At 47.5% G+C, this 16524-nt stretch overlaps 1 protein-coding gene and 1 long non-coding RNA gene across 3 annotated transcripts in view; both read left to right on the forward strand.

Moving 5' to 3' along the window:
- The window catches only part of LOC129150867 (uncharacterized), a 28537-nt gene extending 19915 nt beyond the window's left edge, over nucleotides 1-8622 (forward strand). For both annotated transcript variants that reach the window (XR_008557631.1, XR_008557632.1), the window contains exon 3: nucleotides 8500-8622. This is a non-coding gene — a long non-coding RNA (uncharacterized LOC129150867). The remainder of the gene's footprint in view (nucleotides 1-8499) is intronic.
- Nucleotides 8623-14572: 5950 nt separating this feature from the next.
- The window catches only part of ZNF236 (zinc finger protein 236), an 84263-nt gene continuing 82311 nt past the window's right edge, over nucleotides 14573-16524 (forward strand). The window contains exon 1 of the mRNA XM_054724239.1: nucleotides 14573-14657. Coding sequence (XP_054580214.1) covers nucleotides 14603-14657 — 55 coding nt within the window. The 5' untranslated portion in view covers nucleotides 14573-14602. The remainder of the gene's footprint in view (nucleotides 14658-16524) is intronic.

Below are 16524 nucleotides of genomic sequence, written 5' to 3' on the forward strand. Positions count from 1 at the left end.
CTCTAACCCGGACATGGTGAGAGCTCAGGATGGGTTTGAGTCTGTGCACAATAGACCCTTTCACACTTCAGGGCAATTGAAATGTCACATAATTCTTAGAGCATAAAGTGTGGCTTGTTAATCCCCACAAACGTCTTAATGCTCTTTGTGCCGTGAAGGAGAGGGAATTGGAGCAGGGCCCCGCCTGCCTCCCATGTGTGCCCCGCGGCACCAAGAGCACACTGGGGCCTCACAACCCCTGGCACAGGCCTGTCCAGAGTTGTGGAGGATAAAGGAAGGGGGCCCAGCATCCTTCAGGGGTTGGAAATGTTCCACCAAGCTGATAATCGGAGACAATGAAGCGGTTTGAATGATTTACTAATTAATCACTATTGCAGTGTTCCTAATGACTAATATATAAAATACTCCTATAGATCAATAAGAAAAAGGTAACCCAGTGACTCCACCCCAAAAGAAAAATGGTCAAAGATCCAAAGAAGTATTTATAAAAGAAGTTGAAAGGGCCAATAAATGAGTAGAAAAAGTCCAACCTCACAAGTTGCTAAAGCAATGCAAAACAAAAATAAGGTAACATATACTTTTTTGGGCTCCACAAGATGGCAAGGGGTTCACCTTCCCAAAATGTCAGTGCTTACTGTTGGTGAAAATTTGGGGAGCAGGTTCACTTGTGGGCTGCTGGTGGTGAAATGAGTAGGCATCACTTTCTAGAGTGTGACTCTCATCTCTTAGCTCCAGCAAGAAGGCTACTTACCAGGAGGGCTCGTGGGTCTCTGTGGGGCCAACTCCATTACCAGGCTCCCACAGCAGAAAAACTTAGACTCAGCCAGACGTCAGGTAGCAGGTCCTTCTGTTTCCTGATTGTGATAATTTATTAGTCATGCTCCTATGGAGGAGTATGTGGAGTATTCCCAGGTTTTTGCTCCTGAGAACAGAGCTGTGTTAGATAACATATACAACATTCCCCATGTGTCTGTGGGTGCACATTCGCCATTTTCCTCTGCTGTATTAGTTTCCCGGGGCTGCCAAGATGAAGTGCCACCGACTGGATGGTGTAAAACAACAGATGCAGATTCCCGCACAGCCTGGAGGCCACGAGCCCGAAATCGAGATCCGGGCAGGGCATGCTCCAGGGCAGCTCCCTCCCTGTCACTCCGCTTCCAGTGGCTCCTGGTGATTTCTGATTCCATGACATAGCATTTCTTGGAGGGCACAGTTCCAGGATGGAGAACAGATGAGCAGTCGTCAGGGGTAAGGGCTGCGGTGGCGAGGGTAGTGAGCTATAGAAGGGATCTTTGTGATATTGGAGGCATTCAGTGTGCTTGGGGGGACACAAAAACTATAATGTGATAAAACTGTGTAGAACGAAACACCAATGAATGTAAGTAAAATGGAATCTGACTAAGATCGGTACACTGTGCATTCTGATTGTGATCCTGTGCTATCATTTTAGAGAATGTTAGCATTTAGTATTAAAAAGCGAATTTATTTCCCTCCATGTATGTTTATGTCTCTTTGGAAGAGTTGTTTGCCATTAATACTAAGTAAGCAAATGAATGTATAAGCAGATCTTGTTGCCCCTCCCACCTGGAAACGCCTGGCTCATCACCAAGCAGCTGGAATAGAGCGTCGGTGCTTGCTGTGGCCAGCCTGCTCTTCTGACTTTTTTTTTTTTTGTTGTTAAAATATATTTTATTGATTTTTTTACAGAGAGGAAGAGAGAGGGACAGAGAGTCAGAAACATCGATGAGAGAGAAACATTGATCAGCTGCCTCTTGCACACCCCCCACTGGGGATGTGCCTGCAACCAAGGTACATGCCCTTGACCGGAATCGAACCCGAGACCCTTGAGTCCGCAGGCCGACGCTCTATCCACTGAGCCAAACCGGTTTCGGCTCTTCTGACTTTTAATAAGGGCTCCTATTCAGCCCACTGCCCACTGCAGGTTAGTATGCGTGGTGTTTCCCTCCAGGTGAACAGGGAGAGGCCTGGCATCATCCCTCTGGTTCAGCTGCTGAGGAGGACAAGTGCCCATCTAGATAAGGACCCCCTGCCCCCCAGGGTTCCCCAAAGTTCACTCAGATGCCACAGAGCCAAATATACCCACCCAATGTGGGGACAAGCCATCCCGCTATCTTTATTCCCAGTGGAGTCATAAACAGATACAAGCTTCACATTAGTTTCAGTTTCCTTCTGGAGGTGTAGGCAGTTGTAACTTCATTCTTCTTGCCTGTCTTCCACGTGCTGTGCAGTGCTGTGCAGGGTGGACGTGCAGGGGTTGCTGGGAGTGGAGAAGCCTGACCTGAGGCCCATGTGGTTTCTGCAGTTGAGACCAGATCCTCCCAGGGTGCTTGACCTGCCCCCTCACCTCCCAAATTGCCCCTGTGTCGGTAGGATACCTTGTAGGCATCTATAGGCCCCCTCCGTGTCCAGGGTCCCTGGGAGGTGAAAGTCCCGAGCAGGGAGGGCCCTGCAGAGGCAGGGGGTCCTCAGGCTTATCTGATCCCAGTCCAGTGGTGACTCAGGGACATGCGGGCTTTCAGGATGGCCCAGAACCAGGGTGTGTGCCTAGAAGATGCAGCTTCGTCAAGCAGAGAGGGAACACACTGTCTGCCTTCTATGTCCCAGACATTTGCAGATTATCACATTAGATAGCTCAGGTGCACAAATCTAGATGTTAAACTCGATTTTTTCAATTGAAGGAATAGTCTTACTGTGGGCATCTAACTAGCCCAGATCACAAAGAGCTAAGAAGTGGCAAAACCCCTGCACAGATGATGAATGATTGGTCATGAGAGTGAGTTCCTGCTGCAACCCCTCAGCTGCTGCTCTCTGAGACGGTGCTGCCCCCCGGCGGCCCCGGAGCCCAGGCTGCTCCTTGAGGTCCTGGGCACCAGGGCTGGGCTCCTTTCCCCGGGAGGCTCCTCTCCGCAGCAGCGCCCTTGTTGGTCTGCCCTGTGCTTCTCTTCGTTGTGATTGCTGTGTGAAGGGCCACTCTGTCCCTCTCGTCGAGTAAAAGGCCTCAACTTTGGCCCGGGACTGCCAGAGGCTCAGAGGCCCTGCTTTTGTTGTTATAGGGTTTATTTTGTTTTAATTTATGGGTTTGAGGACCTGTTTTAGATGACCATAGTCAATAGAAATAGTTATGCTATATCTATGTCGTTGTAAGGTAGATACCAAGCTTTACCCGTAAAAATAGTAGTAGTGGACCCCAAGCTGATTGTTCTCACCTTCCAGTGCTTTTGACTTCTGCCTGGTCGTCTGACACCTGGGCCAGACCAGTCCAACCGGTTCCTACTTCATGCTGGTAGCCTCACCTCATCTTGAAGCTGTTACTTGGTGCCGCCCACCACCCAAGTATTAATAAGTATTTCTGATTCATGGCATCAATGCACCCATGTCCTCAGATGCACCTCTTGTAGGGATGCCTCTCACTTCCCCACCCCAGTTCAGTGTGCTCTCAGCCTCACTTCTTCCTCCAGCTGGGCCCATGTGGGCTTCGAGGGGTTCTGCAAAGGGCAGCCAGACAGCTCCCTGCCTCGGGGCAAAGCACGCGTCTCACTCTTTCACAACGCACCAGTGTGGGCTGAGGAGGCCTGAGCATGGGGTTCTTGGTCAAGTCCATCTGGTGGACTTGATTCCTGGTCACAGCGGTCAGTGACCGGAAAACCTGCACATGACTCCGTGTCATGAGGAGTAAGAGGTGTTTATGGTAGGAAGGGCCAAGTGGAAGTTCCTAAAACTGACCCATTCCCTGTCAGTCCCAACCAGGTAAATGTGAAGCAATACCACATTCCTGGGAGCTGAGTGCCACAGCCGGAGATAGGATTCAGGCGTGGGGTCCTTGTCAGATCCCCACTCAAGTCAGCTGTCCAGCTCCTGCAAAAATCTGATGTATTTTGGGGAATGCTGGTGGATGAGCAAAAACCTGGCCACATCAGTGACCCAGTCTGTCAGCCTCCTCACTCATGCAATGAGCCACAGGCAGAGTAGCCTTGGTGACAGGGAAGGAGGACAGCCTCTTAACCAGGCTGAGCTGGTCCCTGCCACTGCTCATACCCACCGGCAATCACAGACACATACTAAGCCCTCGATAAGGGATCCTACAAGGAATCCTACAGTCTCGTGATGGAACCTTAGGTATACTAGGTTCCCTCTTACCCTGGCAGGGACAGGGACTTGTCCTTCCTGGGTTTGGACCCTATTCCAGAGAGTGACACTCTAGGGCTTCTGAGGAGCCCACTCTGCCCTCAGGCATGTACCACCCAGAAGTATAGGGGTGGTAATGCTTTCTTTCCATTTGCCTGAAAGATAGTTCTGAATTGTATTTCATGAGGCTCCTCAGTCGGTCCCAAGGGTCATGGTGGCCCCAACTGGAGAATGTGTCCTTACATTGGTCCTCCTCCTGCTCCGGCTCCTCAAGGTCACATTTGCAAGTGTACCACCTGCACACAAGCCTCTGTGCTTAAAGTCAAACCAAGCTGAGACACTGCTGCTCCCAAGAGGCCTTCTGTAGAAAACAAGGACTAACGGAAGGAATTCTCTTGAGTGTCTTTGATTGAGGAAAACAAATCTCTCACTATTGTTTCCAGGTCTTATTTGATTTTTCAAAGGCACATAACTAATTTTTTGACATCTCATTTCGCCTCCAGAGAAACTGTCAGTCTCTGAAAGGATGGGTTTCTTTGGAGAGTTGAAGAGAATGAAGAAGGGATGAGAAAGAGAAGGACTGAAGACTGAGCGGGGGGGCGTTCAAAAGCTGAGGAGGGTGAATAGGGCCAGTCTGTGGAACGCCACATAGCAGCCCGTGTGGCGCCACACAGCCCCGTGCTCAGGGAGTGTGCCTGTGGGCACAACAATGGCTGACCTTTACTGAAGGCTGTGGGTGGGCTCTGCTGCTCCAAGTATTTGCTACACCGCTTAGTATTCATAGCAAGCTCTGACGGAGGCACTAGGTGCCTTCTTGGGCACAGACTAGAAACAAGGCAAGCTGACCCTTCTGCTCCTGGACTTTCCCAGTGCCCAGAGCTGATGAGCCCAGCTCCTGATGGTGGGCTCTCCATTAACCTTGGATTATGGATGCAAATTGTCCTAAAGTGATGGCATTGTTTCACTTTAGACTGAAGTTGTCATTGCAGGTTTTTCATCTTATTCAATTTGTATTCATTTCTGCTGCTGAGTGTTTAGCCCAACACCCAACATGCAGTGTGTCTGTCACAGGAATCTCAGGTGGGCTTGGGATTTTCCACCGACAACTTTGTTGTTTCAGATCTCAGCTGAGGATGAAGTAAAAGCTTCCATTTCCTTCCTCTTGTGGCTAAATGTCAGACATATCCTCCTTTTGCAGTTTTTTATGTAGCCATTTCCTATGCCTTACAGGTAAGCTTCACAAATCATTGACTCAAAAGAGTCAGAGCTGGAAAGAACATGATCATGTACTTCAGGTTAGTAAACTGAGCTCAGGGAAGTTAGGTGACTTAACACAACAAGGGGAGAACAAATCACTGTGAGAACTCTGCCTTCTGTCTTTTGTCAAGTCCTCTCTGTGGTGTCACTATACTGGAAGAATCGGGAATGCAATAGAAGTTACAGTCTTTGCAAAGCATCATTTGAAATTAAACCTCAATTATTGTATCCCAAATGATGCTATTACCAAGATCTGCCTCTGGGAGCAGAGGTTATATTCAGATGTTACGGACTGAATGTGTGTGTCTCCCCAAGTTCATGTCTTGAAACCTAACCCCCAATGTGATGGTATTAGTAGGTGGGGCCTTTGAGACATGATTAGGTTATGAGGGTGGAGCCCCCATGAATGGGACTAGTGTCCGTATGAGAGACCCCAGAGAGCTCCCGTACCCCTTCCACCATGTGAGGACACAGAAGACATCTGCAACCCAGAGGAGAGTTCTCAACAGAATCTGACCGTGCTGGCACCTGATCGTGGATTTCCAGTTTCCAGAGCTGTGAGGAATAAATTTATGTTGTTTATAAGCCACTCGGTCTGTGGCACTTTGTTATAGCAGCCTGAATAGACTAGGACAGGTATCGAGAAAATTATGAAATAAACGTGCAGGTAAGTGTGTTCCCAAGGCAAATGGCATTGAACAATGTTGGTGTGTGTTAAGCCTCCTGCACTATGGGTCATAATAGTCCACCTGTTTATGTCTAATCAAAGTTGCACCGATGGGAAGGGAGTTTTCATGGATATGATTATGGTTATTTTGCTTTGAATATATGTCCACAGAAATGAATCTGCATTATTGCTATTTCACTTTAATTGGGAAATATTTAAATTTTTTTGTACACATACCACAGATGGCATAGGAAATTATTTTAGGTGACACTTCAACAAATATGTTTTATTTAAATATCTGAGTATTTATTTCATATATATTAAAATATATTGTGGCCGAAACCGGTTTGGCTCAGTGGATAGAGCGTCGGTCTGTGGACTGAAGGGTCCCAGGTTTGATTCCAGTCAAGGGCATGTACGTTGGTTGCGGGCACATCCCCGGTGGGGGGGGGGGGTGCAGGAGGCAGCTGGTCGATGTTTCTCTCTCATCGATGTTTCTAGCTCTCTATCTCTTCTCCCTTCCTCTCTGTTAAAAATCAATAAAATATATTTAAAAAATATATATTGTGAAACACATATTTGATAAATAACTGGTAACCAAAATGTATAAAGTTAAAACTCAACAAGAAAACAACCCAATTTAAAAAATAGGCAAAGATCTGAATAGTCTTCTCACCACAAAAAAATGTACAGATGGCAAATAAGCACATGAAAAGGCGCTCTGAATCATATGTCATCAGGGAAATGTAAATTAAAACAATGAGATACCACTTCACCTACTAGAATGGCTAAAATCCAGAACACCGACAATAGCAAATGCTGGGGAGGATATGGAGCAGCAGGAACTCTCACTCACTGCTGGTGGGAATGCAAAAGGTACAGCCACTTTGCAAGACAGTTTGCAGTTTCTTACAAAATTCAACAATCCAGCAGCCTTGCTCCACGATATTTACCCAAAGGAGCTGAAAACTTAGGTCCACACAAAAACCTGCACACGGATATTTATAGCAGTAATTGCCAACAACTGGAAGCAACCAAAATGTCCTTCATTAAGTGATGGATAAATAAACTATGGTACATTTAGGACATGAGTATCATTTAGTGCTAAAAAACATGAGCTGTCTAGTCACAAAGAGACATGCAGGAACCTTAAATGCATATTGTTTAGTGAAAGAAGCCAACCAGAAAAGGCTACTTCCTAAAGACTTCAACTATATGACATTCTGGAAAAGGCAAAACTGTGGAGACAGTCAAAAGATCAGTGGTATCAGTGGTTGCTAGAGGTTAGCAGGGAGGGAGGGATGAATAAGTGGAACACAGAAAAATGGTGATCTCTGATACCATAATGGTGGGTATGTGATATGCATTTGTCAAATCCATAGGGGGTACAACACCAAGAGTGAACCTTAAAGTGTGGGATTTGGTTAATACTAATGTATCAATATTGGTTCATTAAATGTAACAAATGTACCATACTAATGCAAGATGTTATCAATAGGAGAAACTGTATTTAGGGGGAGGGTATATGGGAACTCTGTACCAGCTGCTCAATTTTTCTGTAAATCTAAAAAATTCTATCAATTAAAAAGAACTCACAGTTGTTGCTCAACAAATAGATGTTACCTATTATTATAAGCAGCCAGTGTGTGCCAATCACTGTTTCATCACTGGAAGTCAGGCCTGTGTAACAAATGGCAGGAGTCTGGGTTGCTCCTGAGACAGTGCTGGCAGCATCATGACTTGCCACCAGGTGGCGCTCCAATCTCTTGCTTGCTCTCCTCTCTCTCTCTCTCTTCTCTCTCTCTCTCTCTCTCTCTCTCCCCCTTCCTCCCTCCCTCCCTCTTTCCCTCCTTCCCTCTCCTCCTCCACCTTTCTCTCCCTCTCTCTCCCTCTTCTTCTGAAACACATCCTGAACGGGGAACCAGCTGGAGTGTCACCCCCACCATGGGCCAGGCCACAGCAACTCAGGTGCACTGACTCTGAAGTAGCCCAGAGCAGCCTTCTTAGCCTTTTGGGGTCTTGGTACTGGTGGAGAACCATGGTGACTGACTGCACCCATACACTGCATAGGAGGGTGTGGCATCCTGTCCTTTCTTTTTTGTGTTTTTTGGTTAATCCTCAACTGAGGATATTTTCCTACTGATTTTTAGAGAGTGGATGGGAGGGGGAAGACACAGAGACCAGGGCCCAGGGATCCAGCTTGCAACCGAGGTATGTTCCCTTTGACTGGAATCGAACCCAGGACCCTTTAGTTTGTGGGCCGACACTCTATCCACTGAGCCAAGCCTGCCAGCGCCATCCTGTCTTCTCTCAAATGTGGTTGCCTTTGTGCACCCCACCTCGCAGAGCTGATGGCAGGCATCAGTGAACGGCACAAGTGAAGCTCGGCTTGCTAGTGAATCAACAGTGCATTTTCATTTTTATTACAGCCACGTGTAACTCTCACACTTGCGGTCCACGGGTGCAGGAAGGCCAGCCCTGGGGGTGTGCTCAAGGGCCACTGGCTCCAGCTTTCATCCACTGGACTCTTCTTGGAAACAAAGCACCGAGTGTTTGCTGCGGGCCCAAGCAGAAAGCCGTCTAGAATATGAAGACTGCCTGGGGACCTCACAGAGCCACCAGCCCGACTTTCTCATGTTAGTGTCGGAGACCTAGAAAGGTAAAGGGACTTTCCTGGGGCCACACAGCCTGGAACCTGCATTTTCGGTGAAATCTATGGGAGAAAATGTGTTGGAGGTTTTTAAGCTTTACAGGGCAACTGTCATCCCAAATCGTTGACTATGGAACCTGCTTGTAAGCTGAGTGTGTGTCTAGAAGGGTGTATGTAGTTCACAGCGCAACTTGGCAGGTGCAAAGGGGTTATTTGAGGTTAACAGGGTGGCAGAAAGACCGTTTACATAAAACCTCTTAGTTTTAACGAGGAATAGAATAGATGAGGGTTTCCTGCCTCCAAATATGAGACGCAATTAAGACCATATCTGCTTAGGAGAAAAGTGATCAGACTGTTGCTCCACCCCCCACCCCACAATGGAAACAGCTTCTCTAATTTTCTAGAAGTTATTAGCCAAGGCTGGAGGCTGGCGGGCCTGGAAAATGCTGATGGGTAACATTCCCATGGAACACTGGCAGGTGTGGTGTGTTTTTGTTTAAGTGGAATGTACACATAGGTTATACTCTGGGACAAAAAAATTTATGCCGCTCAGATTCACACTGCACTGCACACTGCCCAGCAACACTTTCTGAAAATGGAAATTCAAAAGATTTATTGAGTCCCATGAGACAACCTAAGTCTCCATCTTCCTTCACTAAATGGGGCTGATAGCTGCAATGCAGACAGGAGTCCATGCAACTGTGTCAGAAGGGACATACTTAATCGTCCCTTCCAAGAAGGTTTATCACCTTTCCCAGGAAATCAGCTGTTGATGAGTCTGCGGCCACAGTGATTCCATGACTGACAAGAAGCTGCAAGCAGTAGGAGGAAAGAGCATCTCTTGAGTTGCTGGTCCAAAATGACTGTGCCCTTTCTGAGGAGTGAGCATGTTCCATCTCCTACCACCTTCTACACTAGGAAATGGAGTCATAGTGGAAATAGGTGCCTCTGCTTTAATCCTTGGTGCAGGGAATAAAGAAAAAATATAGTCACAGACTCCAGAGGACAGGAGGCTGGGATCTGGGCATAAACACCGAGAGTGGAGATGTAGCTGGTTTAGGTAAAGACCACATGGAAAAAGCTCTGGGCTGCAGATCTGAAAGTCTCTGGAGAACTGCTCTATTTTGTTTTCCATGAACTGTAAGCAAGAAGTTACTTTCCTAATTGAATGTACTTAATGCCACACTTGAAGTGGTTAAGTGGTAAATTTTATGCAATGTGTGTTTTCATCCCAATAAAAAGAAACAAGCAGCAGAGTTATTCTCTGTTGAATGGGCTGTGGAATCTCCTTTGAAGTGCATCTTTGTTGCTGACTTACACAGCAGGAGGAATGTCAGATGTCTCATTGAAGAGGAGGAAATGACTGGGGTGCAGAGACCCCCCCCCCCCCCTTGGGCTGTGACAGGACCCACCTCAGAGGACACTCAGGAAAACCCAGGCTTTGCTACTTTGTTGTGTTTCTCAAAATGCAGGCCAAGCACAGGATCCCTTGTGGAACGTCCATGCCAAGTCTTGACACAATGTTCATAGCAGTTTTTCCTCCATCAGGCAAGCACAAGGGTGAGGCAAGAGGAATAACTGCACAAACGTGAGAGTGATTGCCTCTTTAAGTTTTATGAAAGAAAAGCTAAGAAACATGGAGAATAAAATGAGAAGACCTACCATAAATCTGGTTGGAATTCCAGGAGAAAGAATGCAGCTAAGGCCATATTTTAGAAGTAATTCGTGAAAATTCCTTACGAATCCCTGAAAGTATAAATGAAAATTCACACAGGCACTCCAAGATGAATCTGCAAGACACCAACGGTGGAGAGAAGGTCTCAAAAGCTTCAGTGAAGCGAGGCCTGTTTTGCTCAGTGGATAGAGCGTCAGCCTGCGGACTGAAGGGCCAGGGTTTGATTCCGTCAAGGGCATATGCCCGGGTTGCGGGCTTGATCCCCAGTGCAGGAGGCAGCTGATCAGTGATTCTCTTTCATCATTGATGCTTCTCTCTCTCCCTCTCCCTTCCTCTCTGAAATCAATAAATGTGTATATATATATATATAAGCTTCAGTGAAAAAGGTGATCACCAAAACAATGAAGACTGATTCTTCATCACTGACGAGAGAGGCCAAGCTGAAAATAGAATATTTTCAGTAGATTAGAAAGAAAGTAATTCTCACCCTAGAATTATTTAATTAGAAGAAACTATCTTTAAGAATGAGAGCAGTATAGAGACATTTTCAGGTAAACAAAAATCAAGAATGTTTGCCACAGGTCATGCTTACTAAATGAAATAGTAAACATGTATGAGGTAGAAAGAGGTCAGAGATAACAGAAGGAATGTAGAGGACAAAAAGAATGGAACATCTAGGAACATCTAGACAAGTTAAATTACTAAGTAAAATATCTTCTGCAGTTCAAAAGCCGAATTAAAAAAACAGAATAGTATATAAATTAAGAGCAGGGTAAAGATAATGGTTAACATTGTATTTTCTTAAATATCATCTTTAAATTTCTATGTACCCTTGGGAGAATATAGTATATAATTTTCAAACTAGTGAAGGGGAAAAAGTAGAATGAGAAATTAATCTAAAAGAAGACAAGAAAATAGAGAAAAGTAAACCTAGATGACTTGGGACAAATTGAAAGCAAAAAATAAGATAATAGATAAATATTTTTTCATACTGTATTAAAAAAACAACCCAGAAGTATGAGAATACACATAGTATGTTTATACAAATAAGCCAAAATACAACTCGGCATAACCCAAAGCCCATTAACAATGGATTGAATGAATAAACTAGCATAATCTTACAATGAAATACTATACAACAGTGAAAATAAGTGAGTAAAAGCTATATGCATCAATATCAATAAATCTCACAAGCACAGTATTGAACGAAGACTCAAGACACAGAATAATTCAGAAGAACTTTAAGAAAAAGTTAAAAATTGGACCAATTTACTAATACTGCATTTATTTAAAGATATCTAAATAAACTTGTACAATTATAAAGTCAAGGGATAATGCAGTACCAGGAGAGCAGGTACTTCTGGGAGAGGATATCCTCACGGAGGAGCAGATATGGACTTCCAGGGTGTTGGCCCTGTTCTCTAACTGTGCTCTGTGTGGTTCTGAGGAGCATATGTTTTATAACTCCTTTTAATGTCCAATATAGTTATCAATTTTAAAACGAAAGGAAGAGCAGCCTTCTACAGAATTCTGAGATGTCTAGGAGGGTAAGTCTAGGAAACCAACCTACATACACCCTACTAAGACTGAATCATGAAAAAATAGAAAATTTGAACAGACCAATAATGAATAGAGATTGAAACAATAATAAAAGACCTCCCACCAAAGAAAAGCCTAGGATCAGTGAATTCTATCAAACATTTAAAGAAGAATTAACACCAGTCTTTCTCAAAGTATTCCAAAAAATTGAAGAGAGGGAACACTTACAAACTCATTTTGGGAGACCTGAATTACCCTGACACCAAATCCAGATAAGGACACTAAAAGAAAACTCTAGGACAATATTCTTGATGAATATATATATTTATATGTTTTTTTAAAAAATACTAACAAAATGAGTTCACCAGCACCTTGAAAGGTTCATACACCATGACCAAGGGTAATTTACCCATGGAAAGCAATGCAAATCAATACATGTGATATGCCACATTAATAGAATGAAAGATAGGAATCATAGTTTCATTTACATAGATGCAGGAAAATCATTTGACAAAATTCATCCTTTCAAGAGAAAAATTCTCAAGCAATTTGATACAGAAAAATGTCTCAACATAATAAAGGCCACATGTGACAAACCCACAGCTAACACCATACTCAATGATGAAATGTTCAAAGCTTTCTTGCCAACATTAGGAATAAGACAAGGGTGCCCACTCTCACCACTTCTAGTCAACATTGTACTAGAAGTCCTAGCCAGAGCAATTAGGCAAGAAAAAGAAATAAAATGCATTCATATCATAAGGGAAGTAAAATTGTCTGTCTGCAGATGATATATTTGCTATGTGTATGTATGGTAAAAGAAACAACAGGGATATGGTGATAGGGATACAGACGTCTTTTATGGATGAGAATATGGTAACTGATCATGTCTACTTCTTTATTTGGGACAAGAAATCTGCAGTTCCATTTCCTACTCACCTTTTATAACTACATAGGACTTTATTAGGTACTTACTCCCTTTGATTCTTTACTTTTTTCCTTTATCCACATGTATAAATTGCTTCAAATTATTTTCAGAAAAAATTAGGGTGTTCATTGATAAATACATCATCATAATCCAAACTGATTTGTAAGTAGCCAAGGATTCTTATGATTTGCCTACAACCTATTTTCTTAGCCTTATATCCCAATCCTACTCTAATATGCATATGGAAATACTGTCATATTGTATCTAAACTTACGTAGCTTTCTGCTTTGATACAACTAGTTGTATAGGATTGTCAGTTAAAATTTGAGACTTGGATTTGCCTACAGTCTATGTAGCCTGAAGCAAATTACTTAAGTCCTTTGAACCTCTCAGTGTCATCTGTAAAATGGTACTTGTAGGATTGTTGCAAGGATTAGAAGTGTTTTATGTAGGAAGTATTTAAAAGCAGCAGTTAATAATTATGAAATCCCATTAGCCATTCACTGGCTGGCTGATGTTGGTAGAAAATGCTAAGCTTGTTTATTATGATTATCTGCCTGATTTTTTTCAGGAATTGGGTGAATACATGAAAACATAATTGAAGCTATATAAAGCACCTCATATGAAAGAGTTTTAGTTAATTTTAGTTTCCTCCCTCTTTACCTCAACCTGGAAAGTCCTTTCTTACCAACCATATACTAAGATTGAGTTGAGAGTCTTTCCTATTTTTCTAACTGTTCTTGCTTTATCTCAAGGTTCTCCGTGGATTATTTAAACCTCCATTATAATATTTTGACTCGTTTTGTGTCTCTCCTGACCCATGGTTCCAAGTTTTGTAACATTAGGTTTGTATTCCCTCATATCTTGCATGTAGTTGGTGATCATTACTCATTGCCTTGAATTCCTTCTTCAGAGAACACTAAGGTGACTTCCTTGCTTTGGGCTTGCTTCAGCCAATGATCACTCCTTCCACAGCGCAGCTTCTTAACCTCCTGGCACTTTGCTGTCCCGTTTCCGTGAGAATGTTGTGGGAGTTAGAATGGTCAATAAAGAAAGATCACCGCATTTGGAACCATGTGGCTTTCATGTACTCCGTGGGAGGACGGGCACACTGAGCACACTGAGGTCTGCTCATCCAGGTCCCGGGTCTGGGCGCAGCGCTCTCCAAGGCTTTCCTGACTCAGCAAGGTACGGGCACAGGAAGGGCCCTTCCTTGGTGGGGTTTTCCATTTTACCCCGGCGACCCACCTGGGAAGCTTTCTCAGCACCCTGCTGTCCACAGGGCACTTTTCCCACTTCTAGCCCCGAAGGCTGTCCCAGCGGGTGAGTAATCCGGCCACACGCCCGGTTTTCCAGGTGAGGCCGCCCTCGGAGCCCCGGCTACCAGGTGACGCCGCGCGCCCTCCGAGCGCACCAGGCCCGAACGCGGAACGCGCATGCGCACGGCGCCCCTCCCCGCCCCCGCTCCCAACACCCCCAACACGGCCCGCCGGGCCATGGAACCCGCCGCGGTGGGCGCGGTCCTAGCGCTGCCGTTCGCCTTCTCGGGCGCCTTCCCCCCGTGAGGCCCGCTCGCGCTCGGCCGGGGCTCGGCGGCCGCCTGGGCCGCTTCGCCCGCCTCCACGCTCGGCCGGGCGCGCGCCGCGTCCCCGCGGCCTGTCCCCGCGCGTGCGCGCTCCGCCGAGCGTATGTGTGTGAGTGTGTGTGCGGCCGAGGGGTGGGCCGCCGCCGCCGCAGACGATGCCGCGGGGCCGCCCCCCGAAGCCCAAGGAGAGCAAGGCGCGCGGCGACACCGGTAAGCGGCCCCGGCCGGCCGCCGCTGTGCCGCTCCGCGCGAATGTAGTCCCCGGATGCGGCGCGTGGGGCTCCAAGAACGGCCGGGCCAGGCGGGGCGGTGAGGGGTCGGGAGGGCCGGGGCCGGGAGGGCCGAGGACGCTGCTGCGTCCGACCGTCTTGCCGCCGCCGCCCGACTGCCGGCCGCAGGCGCGGGCGGAATGATACGGCGCGGCCCTCCGCCGGCTGGGCCTACTTTCCTGGGCCGGCGGCGGCGGCGGGCCGGGGGCGAGGTGCACGCCGCCCTCCTCCTCCCTCCACCTCCTCCCTCTTCTCTCCTCCCCCTCCCACTTCCCTCCTCCTCCTCCCTCCTCCCACACCCCTCTCCCTCCTCACTCCTCCCTCCACCCTATACCCTCCACCCTCCACCTTTCTTCAACCTCCTCCTCCTGCTTCCACCTCCCGCGAGTCCGGCGTCTTCCGCCCGCCCGCCCGTCAGCGGGGATCGCGCCCCGCCCTGCCCTCCGCCGGATTGTGGAGGCCTGTGGGTGCTGGTGCCGGCGCAGCCGAGCGGCTGGCGGGCTGGCGGGGAGGGGAGCCGGGGTGACCGCCGCGGCCCTCGGTGTCCCCAGGCCACAGGGCCGCCCCAGGCTCCTCTCCTCTGGGACGCTGTGCGGTCCTGAGACTGACGCGCCTGGGCACAGGCAGAGCCCAGTTGTGGACTCGGTGCCCCTGTCCTGCAGGAGGGATGCCCAGGCTCACGGAGCACAGGTGCAGGTGCGGGGCTGGCGCGCACTTGGCCCGTGCTCTCCCTGAGGTCCTCAGCGAAGGGGGTGCAGCGCAGATAGGGAAGTTAGGGACACGCTGTGACGGGCCAGGGCGCAGGCATTCCAGCCAGGACTGACCCTTCATGTAGCCTCGAGCGTGGGCTACTGTCCATGTGCGCAGTCGTACCTGGGTCATAATCACCACACTTGCCATTGGTGGCTGGTTGGTGACTGTGAGGAGGTCGTGAAGGCTCCTCGGCGCGGTGGCCATGTCCTGTCGCTGTGCATTTACCTTATCTTGTTAATAGGCCTCCCGCCAGAAACCGCATCAGGCTCACTGTCTGGGTCACCGGGAAGAAGGCTCAGGACACAGAAGCACCTTCCTGTCCTACCACATGGCATAGGCGGTCACCTGGTTTTCCACAGCGCCCCTCCCTGCCCACCTCCTGGCTGTGGAGGCCTGGCAGGTCTGTGGCTTCACCACAAATGTGTGTTTCACCCGGGCCCCTATGCTTCCCACCTGGCAGTCATATGTCCCTCAGGTGCACTTCTGTAGGAGCCTTAATTGGTCTCTGCTCCTCTGCCCTGTCAGCCTCAGGGTCCCCTTAAAATGTAAATCAGGGGCACCCTCCCTGGTTAAAACTCTTGAATGGATTCCTCCACCCCTTGACCTTGAAATCCAGGAGCCTCAGGGGTCCTAACTGCTGGGGCCTAGCCCAGCTCTCTCTTCTCAAGAGTCCCCTGTGGTCAGATGCCACGGTGTTTCTGTGTCCGGCCTTGCTGTCCCCATGCGGAGAGTCTACCTCCCCTCTCAAGCTGTAGGTCTCAGTGTTCCAGCTTCCTGAACTTGCCCTCTTACTGTTGCTCTATCTACCACGGTGGTTCTCAAAGTGTGCTTTGGGGACCCCTGGGAGTCCCACACACTTTAGGGCTCTGCAAGGAAGGCATTTTCACAGCAGATACTAAGACTGTTTGGCTTTGTTACTTGGTTCCCATTTGCACGAATCATACAACAGCAATGAGGTCTTAGCACAAATCACGGTGGTGGTGGCACCAAACTATGAGGCTGCATTATCTTCATGTATTTCACTCACAAACAGCATGTTGCAACTGGGTGAATGC

Source organism: Eptesicus fuscus, chromosome 12 (genome assembly GCF_027574615.1).
Source record: "Eptesicus fuscus isolate TK198812 chromosome 12, DD_ASM_mEF_20220401, whole genome shotgun sequence".
NCBI lineage: Eukaryota > Metazoa > Chordata > Mammalia > Chiroptera > Vespertilionidae > Eptesicus > Eptesicus fuscus.